This window comes from Artemia sp. Qi Xiang Cuo, chromosome 9 (genome assembly GCF_049724085.1).
Source record: "Artemia sp. Qi Xiang Cuo chromosome 9, ASM4972408v1, whole genome shotgun sequence".
Lineage (NCBI taxonomy): Eukaryota > Metazoa > Arthropoda > Branchiopoda > Anostraca > Artemiidae > Artemia > Artemia sp. Qi Xiang Cuo.
Window position 1 is genome coordinate 16,739,853 of NC_142802.1, and position 11,035 is coordinate 16,750,887.

Below are 11,035 nucleotides of genomic sequence, written 5' to 3' on the forward strand. Positions count from 1 at the left end.
TCAAACCTTAAAACGTAAAGGGATTAGGAGGCACAGTTGGGGGGCTGCCGCCGCCCAAACTCCCCGCTTTCACAGCCTTTAAATAAAAAAAAAAGTTTTTTAAACTGAAAGTAAGGAGCAACATTAAATCTTAAAACGAACAGAAATTATTCCATATATGAAAGGGGATGTGCCCTCCTCAACGCCTCGCTCTTTACGCTAAAGTTTGACTTTCTCACAACTTTTTTTTTAAAACAATAAAAACTTTAGCGTAAAGAGTGAGGTGTTGAGGAGGGCACGGCCCCTTTCATATATGGAATAATTTCTGTTCGTTTTAAGATTTAATGTTGCTCCTTACTTTCAGTTTTAAAAACTTTTTTTTTATTTAAAGGCTGCAAAAGGGGGAGCCCCCAACTGTGCCTCCTAATCCCTGTATGTTTTAAGGTTCGACCTTGTAACTCAGCCTCTTTAACTCTTTAGAAAACGTAGTTTTTTTCAAATAATTTCTGCACGTTTTTGTAGAGTTTATTACTTATTATTGCTTGACTAACTGTTAGATGATTGTGTATTATTCTTTTCTTTCTCGACAGGGTGTTTTAAGGGTCGACCTTGTAACTCTGCCTCTTAAACTCTTTAGAAAATGTAGTTTTTTTCAAATAATTTCTGCACGTTTTTGTACAGTTTATTACTTATTATTGCTTGACTAACTGTTAGATGATTGTGTATTATTCTTTTCTTTCTCGACAGGGTGTTTTAAGGGTTGACCTTGCAACTCTGCCTCTTTAACTCTTTAGAAAACGTAGTTTTTTTCAAATAATTTCTGCACGTTTTTGTATAGTTTATTACTTATTATTGCTTGACTAACTGTTAGATGATTGTGTATTATTCTTTTCTTTCTCGACAGGGTGTTTTAAGGGTCGACCTTGTAACTCTGCCTCTTTAACTCTTTAGAAAACATAGTTTTTTTTCAAATAATTTCTGCATGTTTTTGTACAGTTTATTACTTATTATTTCTTGACTAACTGTTAGATGATTGTGTATTATTCTTTTCTTTCTCGACAGGGTGTTTTAAGGGTCGACCTTGTAACTCTGCCTCTTTAACTCTTTAGAAAACGTAATTTTTTTCAAATAATTTCTGCACGTTTTTGTACAGTTTATTACTTATTATTGCTTGACTAACTGTTAGCTGATTGTGTCAGGAATTAAAGTTGGGGGGCTGCTGCCCCCCAAACCCCCCTCTTGAAAGCCTTGTTAAGGCTTTTAATTCCTGAATACTCAAATCACGTCGTACAGGGTGACTCCTAATCCCTGTACGTTTTAATGTTCGAACTTGTGACTCAGCCTCTTTAACAGCCCCCCAACTGTGCATCCTAATCCCTGTGCGTTTTAAGGGTCGACCTTGTAACTCAGCCTCTTAAACTCTTTAGAAAACGTAATTTTTTTCAAATAATATAAAAAAGAAGCTGAGTTTCTTTTTTAAACTTTAAATTCAGTATATAAAAAATTTCCTCTGACGGGGAATCGAACCCGGGTCTTCCGCCTGACAGTCAGGAGTATTGACCGCTCTATTAAAGAGACACAATTGTAATTGTTTTTTAGTAAGTGGAATCTATTTTTGACGCAAGCAAATCCCCACAAAACTATTTGAATTAGTAACCTACTTGTTCAGAAATTCTTCAGAAATTTTTTGATACAAAAATTAGGTTTCTAGGTGGTATAATACAGTAATTAGAGTAGTTTAAATGTCAAAAAGTTTTCAAAGTGATTAAAGTGTCCGACTACTGGGTGTCTTACCCTAAGCAATTTTAACTAGCTAATCAATTGCACAGGGAAAGAAAAGATATTGCAGTCTAATCCTAGCTATTATGAACGTTCTTTATTTATAAAAATTAATTAAGTAGTTTAATGGAAACCTCATTGCAAGAATATTTTAAAAGCGGCGGTTTACAAAACAGCGTTGCTGTAAAGGATTAAAATCTCTAATTCGGAATACCATCCATTATCTGCTATACCATCCGGTAACCCATTTCTTCCAATAAGAACAAAAGGAAATTATTCCTGGTATGCAGTTTAGAATATACCCATTACTGCCCCAGAAACTTTAGTTATTTAACATAAAATGGGTTCTGAAATTAAGAATTTCACTGGAAAAAAAACAATATTAAGCATTGCTTTAAAGTTGGTATTCCTTTTTTTATTACGCCGAAATTATTAATAATTTTTACTGATCATATAAAGCAAAATACTGCTACTTATGCTAACAACTCACTGCAGTACCAAGCTGCCTGAGGTAAACACAGCTACACATGGTCATCTATCCAGACATATTCAAAGCCTTCCTCTTTACACCCCCAAGAAGTTCCGATTTACATTTAATATTTCCTTACGACCTCCTCTCACCCCGTTCTTGGACGACCTGCTTTTTGTTTGGCCTTTGATGATTAATGATGATTGAATGACAGGACTGATCTTTAACAACAGGTCATCTTTTATCCGAAAAATGTGTCCCAGTCATCTCAACATTTCTCTCATTATACCCCTAGAAAGTGGGATTGAACTGTATTTTTGTACAGCTTACTGTTTGAAATACGATCAGTCAAACGAGTGCCCAAAATATTCCATAGACAATGTCTGTGAAAAACGTCCAACAAATCCTCTTCTGCCCTTCGGAGCTCTCAGGCTTCAAAATCATATTTGACCAGTATTATCACAGTAGCTTTTAAAATTTAAATCTTGGTTCACAGATTTGTTCCAATCTCTCTTCCAAATCTACTCTTCCTAACTATATGAACTATGAAAAAACACCATGGACATTGGCTATACTACTCTTGACATTTTCACTACACCTACTGTCTTGATTATTAATACTACCTAGGTAAGTGAAGCTGTCCCATTGATTGATCTTCTTGTTTCCCAACATCACCTCTTCATAACCACTTATTCCAAGTCTAAGCGACTTAGTTTTGCTAACCTCAAGTCCTACATTAACCAAAGCAAAGTTATTCTCGTACATAGCACTAATCACTTTAATGTATTTATCTGGTATACCATATAAGGATGGGACCTTCGCTAAAACTCTTACATCAGCTGAATCAAACGCTTGCTCGTAATATATAAAATTGAAGATTAAATGCGTTTGATGTCTCAGGCACCGCTCAATCATTAACCCTAAAAGTAAAAATTTGTTTAACGCATCCTCTCCCCTTCATAAAACTCTAGAACTCCTTCCTAATCCTAGTGCAAAAGGTTTTAGCACTTAAAAAAAATTCATATTCTAATTAAACGGCCCTTTTGCTTCAAAAGTTGCTCTTAAAAAATTGGGACAAACCGTCAAAATTCAGTGTAAAGAGCAAGGTTTGTAAGAGGGGGCAACCCCTTCATATACGGAATACTTTCTGTTCGTTTTGATTTTTAGAGTTGCTCCTTACTTTCAGTTGAAAAAGCTTGTTTTTTTTTGCATTTGATTTCTGATCGTTTTTCAAATAATGCTGGTAAATCTGGCTCACCCTTCAGGAAAAAATCCCTCCCCTTACGGGAAATTCCTCCTTGGATAGTTCCGTCCACGAAAAATATACCCCCGCCCCTGTAAAATTTCTTCCAGAAAATTATATCCTCGCTGGAAATCCCCCCTCCTCTCCTTAAAATTTCTTGCAGAAGATTTTGCCTGAAAAATTCTTCATAGCATACTTTTATTTAAAAAAAAAACTTTAAGTTTTAATCGTTTTTCCGATCCCTCAAGGAATCTCCCCTTTCGTGGAAACTATTTCCTTAACATCCAAACACAAACAAAATTTCCTAGGGACAATTCCCTCGGAACATCTCCTCATGCGAATGTGAATAGGCAGAGACAAAGTAAGACAAACAAACAAAAATCGTACGGGAATTCTGTTAAGTCTTCCGAGTGTAAAATTTCCCATGGAAAGTTCACCCCCAGAAATTTCCCTCCACACGGAAAATCATTCCCATGGAAACCCGTATCAAGGATAAAATCACCCCCCCCCCCTCCCCCAAAAATTTCTGCATGCCTCCTAGTAACAAATACTATGCGTAAACAATTGGCAAATTGTATAACTTAAAGACCTATCCCCAGGGAGGAGAAGGGGGGGGGTGTCATGTTATCTTGGCTATTGATAACATGATGTTAAAATGGCTATTTGAAAATTTTGATCAGAAAATTTTCGGAAAAAAGGGGGCTTGGGAGGGGGGCTAGTTGCCCTCAAACATTTTTGGTTACTTAAAAAGGGCACTAGAACTTTTAACTTCCGTTCACATGAAACCTCTCTTGAAATTCTAGAACCATTGATTTGATACAATCACTCCTGGGGAAAAGAAAAAAAAACAAATAATAATGCATCCGTAATCGTTCTTTAGACGGAAATACAAAATTCCACATTTTTGCAGATAGACGCTTGAAACCCTTACAGTTGGGTTCTCTGATACACTGAATCTGGTGGTGTGATTTATATTAAGATTTCTGGACTTTTAGGGGACACTTCCCTTTTTTTTGGAAATCAGGTAAATTTTCTCAGGCTCGTAGCCTTTAATGGGCAACACAAAGCTTAATGAATCTTACATATTTGAGTCAGCATAATAAGCCAATTCTTCTAATATACTTATGTATACCAAAATTCTGTTTGTTAGAGTTTAAGTTACTATTGAGTCGTGTCGCTCCTTACTTACAGTTTTTTACCACGAACTGTTTGATACTGCATTGGTTGTTACTAGCCTTAATACTGCATTGATACTAGATTGTTAAACCTACAAAATTGCAAGAGTCTGCATCCATTACTGTTTTACTGTTTTCCACCAGATTTACCTGGGCTAGGATACCATTTATCCCTATTTTTACCGATCTGGGCATTAACATCCCCTAATAAGGATGCCACATTTCTACCTCGGACCCTTTCTATTTTTCTTGTGGCTCTGAGCCACTGAGTCATCTGATTCACTACTATCAACATCAATTGGTCCTTGATGCTGCCGCACCTCACTGCAGCATCAAGCCACCTGAAGTCAACACAGCTACGCACACTCCTCCTCCATCCCAATCTATTCAAAGCCTAGCCCCAGGAAGCTTGATTGAACCACACTTTTCGTACAGCCTACAGTTTGAAATACGGTCAGTCAGCAGGGTACCCAGAACAATCAGTAAACGAGATCTCTGGAAAAGATCTAGCAAATCTTCATCCGCTTTTAGGGGTGCCCATGCTTCAAAACCATATTTTACCATCTGTCAGCCCTGTAGCTTCCAATATTCTGATTTTGGTTTGCAGACTTATCTTCCTATTTTTCCAAACTTTTTCCAACTGTAAAAATACACCCTTGGCCTTGGCTATTCTACTTTTAACATCTTCGCAGCTCTTACGGTCTTTATTAATAATACTGCCAAGGTAAGTGAAGCTGTCAACCAGATCCATCTCTTTGTTACCCAACGTCACCTTTTCATCTTCATTTATTTCTGGCCTTAGTGACTTAGCCTTTTTAACATTAATTTTCAAACCTATTTTAGCACCCTGAAGTCGCAAAACCTCTAAAAGCTCATTCATTATGCTCACACTTTCATCTAGGATGCTTAAATTATGAGCATAATCTAAGACCAGGAAAGTTTTTCCTCTCCATTTGATTCCGTGTTCTCCCGTCGCCTTTACTGTCCTCCTTAAGACAAAGTCCGTCAAAATGATCCACATAAAGGAGGATAGAACCCAACCCTGCTTAACTCCTGATTTAAAACAAACCAGCTGCTAACCTCATTTCCTACTTTAACCGCAGTAGTGTCATTCTTGTACGTAGCACTAATCACTTTAATCTATTTTTCGGGTATACCATACAAGGATTAGACCTTCGCTAAAGCTCTTCTATCAACAGAGACAAACATTTTCATATAATCTATAAAATTGAGAACCAAAGGTGTTTCTAAATCTTACTCACAAAACAAATCTTACTTTACATCCAAGGTATCACAATCTTTTTTATTTTCCTCTATATATTTTTCCTGCAACCCTATCTCGTGTAGCTCATTCTCGAAATGTCCTGCGCATCTCCTTTTAACTCTTTCCTTATAATTAATTGCGGCCCCCTTCCTATCCTATCTTGCACTTTTAAGTCGTAAAATGAGCAACTAGAATTTCATTATTAGTTCTTTCCTAATCTAAAAGACTTGGTAGCTTATTCATTATTAAACCCTACTCCCTACTTATGCACCCCATCCTTCCTGCCTGAGTTAAAAAAAAAGTCTATATCACCAAATTTAATGTTACCTAACCCGAGATATGAGTTTATGAAACTCCTAGTAAGTCCAGTTCAAAGCATCTAAATTCATCAGTCAAAATATCAAAATGATATCTTTTTTTAACGTTGTAACATTCAAAGTTGCAATTTTCATATTAATCAAATCATTTAAATTATTATGGTCCTCAAGAAAAGTAAAGATCCCAAACCAGTCCAGGATGGGGACTAATACATCTCCTCAAGGCCACACGAAGTACTTAAAGCTAGCTTAGAACCGCCTAAAATAGATAAATAATAAGCATGAAAAAGACCAATTTATTGTGTAGGTATTTTTTTATGTACATATTCAGTTAGATGTGGCTGTCTATCGTTCAGAGAAAAACCTTCAAAGAAAATTCTTTTAAAATATCTGAAAAGATTTTTCAAGTGATACGGATAAACAATTCTTGGGAATACAGCTAAATTTAAAATATGGTAAGTGAAGAGCTAAAAAAGAACAATTTAACCTAAAGTATTAGTACATTATTATAAATGAGCATTAGACCTAAAAAGTAGTTTCAAGGAACAGTATTTGAGTAGATCGTGTATGTTCAGATCTACCAAGTTTGAGCTTCAATAGCTCCTCCGGTGGAGTATATTTGCAAATATCTGACATATAAGCCATGTCAAAGTACTCTTGTGATAATAAAAGGGAATGTTGTTCCTGATTGATAACATGATTTTCCGTCTTCTGACCCCAATTTGATCGCTTTTATTTCAGCATCAACATTACTGTGAGAAATTTAAAAAAAAAGTTGGAATTTTCTAATAAGACTAATAGTCCTAAGTTGGGATGGGAGGATATCATAAGGAAAGATTTACGGGAAATTGGGAACTTCCTGGTAGGGTGTGGAGAGGGAGGCTTTGAATAGATTGGGATGGAGGAGGAACCTGCGTAACTATGTTTTTTTTTTTTTGGTTTATTATTTAGTATATTTGTTGGTTAGGTGTCGAGCAGACAATCATGCATAATTAAAAGCTAGCAAATACTTTTGTAAGACCAAAGGTGGACTCAGTTTTAACATAGCGTCACTAAAGTAAAAAAAAATGGATATTTCTCTTATTGATGGAGTACAGAAACGCACATCAAAACTGGAAAACCGATTCGAAAGCGATACTTTCCAAAACGAGGAAAGACATAAAACCCTAAAATTCTGCACTATCTAAGAATAAGGGGTAGAATAATACGGATCTTTGCACCTCCCAGTCTTTTCAGAGGCAACGCTATAGCGTTGCCTATAGTAAAGGCCATACGGCTCAAATGTTTTATTATTATTATATTTTTTCCCAGAGGCACTTCATATGGAAGGGGTCGTCGTAGAAACTTCAAAAAGGGCTCATTCGATTGGAAATTGAGAGTTCTAGTGCCCTTTTTAATGGTCAAAAATGATCGGAGGGCAACTAGCCCCCACCCCCACGCCCATTCCCCCAAGCACATCCAATCAAAATTTTGAGATAGTTATTGTGTTCAGCGTAGTTGATTTTCAGATAGAAAATATATTTTTGACGAGGACACTCCCCCAAAACCCTCAGGGCAAGGGTTTTAAGTTATGCCCTGGGGGCGTATAAAGTTTTTATAAAAGGCTTTGTCGTAGAAACTTCAAAATAGGCTCATTCGATTGGAAATTAAAGGGCTAGTGCCCTTTTCAATAGTCGGAAGTGATTGGAGGGCAACTAGCCCCCCCCCCACGCCAACCATTTCCCGAAACAAATCCAATCAAAATTTTTGAGATAGCCATTTTGTTCAGCGTAGTTGATTTCCAGATAGAAAATATCTTTTTGAGGAGAACACTCCCCCACGACCCTCAGGGCAAGGGTTTTAAGTTATGCCCAGGGGGCATATAAGGTTTTTATAGAAGGCGTAGTCGTAGAAACTTGCTCATTCGATTGGAAATTAAAGGGCTAGTGCACTTTTTAATAGTTGAAAGTGATTGGAGTGCAACTAGCCCCCCCCCCCCCACGTCCATCATTCCCCAAACACATCCAATCAAAATTTTGAGATAGTCATTTTGCTCAGCGTAGTTGATTTCCACATAGAAAATATGTTTTTGAGGAGGACACTCCCCCACAACCCTTAGGGCAAGGGTTTTAAGTTATGCCCTGGGGGTATATAAGGTTTTTATAGAAGGCGTTGTCGTAGAAACCTCAAAAAAGGCTCATTCGATTAGAAATTCAAAGGGATAGTCCCCTATTTAATAGTCAAAAATAATTGGAGGGCAACTTGCCCCCCCCCCCCCCCCAGGCCCACCATTACCCCTAACATTTCTAATCAAAATTTTGAGATAGCCATTTTGTTCAGCGTATTTGATTTTCACATACAGATTATGTTTTTGAGGAGGAAACTCCCCCACAACCCCCCGGGCAAGTGTTGTAAGTTATACCTTGGGGGCATATAAGGTTTTATAGAAAGCGCTGTCGTAGAAACTTCAAAAAATGTTTTTTTGATTGGAAATTTAAATGGCGAGTGCCCTTTGTAATGGTTGATAATAATCGGAGGACAACAAGCCCCTCTCTAACCCCCACCATTTTCCCAAACACCTCCAATCAAAATTTTGAGACAGCCATTTTAATAAACGTAGTTTTAAGGTCTGGAAATTAGGTCTTTGAGGATGACAACTCCCCCACAGCCCTCAGGGCAAGGGTTGTAATTTAAGGACTCTCCGAATCCTTCAATATTATTTTTATGGAAGGATACTCGTATAAACTTTAAAGAGGGCTAATTTGATTGGTTCACTTTTTAAGAGTCAAAAGAGATTGGAGGGCAACTAGCCCCCCCCTCCTCCACGCCCTAAATGCATCAGATAAAAAATTTGTTAAAAATAGTTGAAAGGTTAAGAAAAAAAAACTCTGGCGTCGACAAAACCCCCCAGGGCCCGGGGGCAGGAAGGGATTCTCGTATAAACTTCAGAGAGGGCTCGTTTGATTAAAAATTTGAAGTTCTAGTCCAGCTCTTATGAGTCAAAATCGATCGAAGGGCATATACCCCCCCACGCCCTTTTTCCACACCCCTCCCTTTGAAATAATTCTGTTTATACCTGAAGGCCCAATGAGAGTTAGAATGTTTTGGTATTAACACATCCCTATTAGGCATCTTCTTTCCTCCCTAACAAGAAAAGAAACAGAGTATGTAAGGCAGTGGCGGATCCAGGGGAAGGGCGAAGGGGGCGCCCCCCCCCCCCTAACGGAGTCTAAAGTAATTTAATTTAATTAATTAACGCACGATTGAGTTAATTAAACTTACTACCAGCGCAATTTTATCGGATCAACCTATTTTCCGCCCCCCCCTAAAAAATCATGGATCCGCCTCTGGTGTAAGGGCACTATAAATTTTAATCCGTAATTAAATGAACCCCGTTCCAAATTTTATACGACCACTTCTTCCACATAAAGTGCCCCTGGAAAAATAAATAAGTATTAATTCATTTAACCCTTATGGCTCTTTACTTAGGTAACGCTATAGCATTACTTCTGACCTAAAAAGTTGAGTAGAAATTTCAGCTTCCATTTTTATGAGTATCCGAAATTATCTGAGGGGAATATGTTTGGGGGAGCATATTCCACGGCTTGGAAATTTTTGCTGGGTGGTATTTAACGCGGGGGAATTATCAGCAGGAAAAGAAAATGTTTTTTGAGGGGAGAGGAATTTCTCGGGGGTAGGTTTTCCAAATGTGAATTATTCAGGGAGCGGACGACTAAACCCATTCGATAATATTCTAAATTTTACATCTGAAAGTAACGGGAATATAGAATCAACGGAAATGTCAGAGATAGCACTTCAGGTTCCTTTAGACGATTTTGTTTGTGCCTTAAAAAAAACATTTTCAAAAGACAGATTAATTTCATTTGTTTTACTTTCTCCGTGGCTGCTCAATTATGCAAGTGAGGGGGGAGACTTCCCCCCACCATTGTCTCCGCTAAGGTTTCAGTTTTTATCTCAAGGCTTAAAAATAAACGCAATGCGATAAAAGTATAACTCAAAATAACATATATAGAATAATATATGCACATAACACGGAACAATTAATCAAAATTGCATATTATGAGTTGAGGCTCACCCAAATGATGGCCCAGGGGACTCACCATTCCACAATCTATGAAATCAATCCTGCAATAGATGAAAATATAAAGTATTTTTGAATATTTTAATGTCTTCTACAACTCAAACGGTCAAGAATTTTACAAAACAATGAATCTGTTAGATCTCTTAAAACGGAAACAGAGGAGATAAGTGAAGTTCCGCCCCGTATCGGACGATCTCAAGCCTCACCCTCCCCCTCTCCTACTGTCAACGCTAAAGTTTTCTTCTTTCTGCCAACTACACCACCCCCACCCCAAATACTTTAATAAGGTAAAGTTTTGTATGGGAAGAACACATAGTAAATCTATTATAATTATCCAATTATAAGCTTAAAATACACACTCTGTGATAGAAACAAAATTGCTTTGACACACAAAATACTATTAAGGTAAATTCCAAACAGTCATGATCCCTTTGTGTCAGCAAGTGAAATGGTCAAAACACCCATATTGGAGCTATTTTTTCAATCCATTCATTGTTGCCCATCGCTGTCCACAAGTTATGCAAGCTGTCTATTGTTCATATATAAGTTTTTATCAAAGAGGTAATCGTATAGACTTTGAAAAAAGCCTCATTCTATTTAAATTGAAAGTTCTAGATCCGTTTTTTAAAGTCAATAATAATCGGACAGTAAGCAACTCCTCCCCCCCCCCATGCAATAAAAATTTGAAACTTTTTTGCAATCAAAAATGAACAGAAATTAATCAAAAA

At 37.2% G+C, this 11,035-nt stretch overlaps 1 protein-coding gene across 1 annotated transcript in view; it reads right to left on the bottom strand.

The window, feature by feature from the left end:
* Positions 1–1,919, bottom strand: part of LOC148948375 (U3 small nucleolar ribonucleoprotein MPP10) — an 87,590-nt gene extending 85,671 nt beyond the window's left edge. The window contains exon 1 of the mRNA XM_089093903.1: positions 1,893–1,919. Within this exon, the coding sequence (XP_088950029.1) occupies positions 1,893–1,897 (5 nt within the window). The 5' untranslated portion in view covers positions 1,898–1,919. The remainder of the gene's footprint in view (positions 1–1,892) is intronic.
* Positions 1,920–11,035: the final 9,116 nt, after the last annotated feature.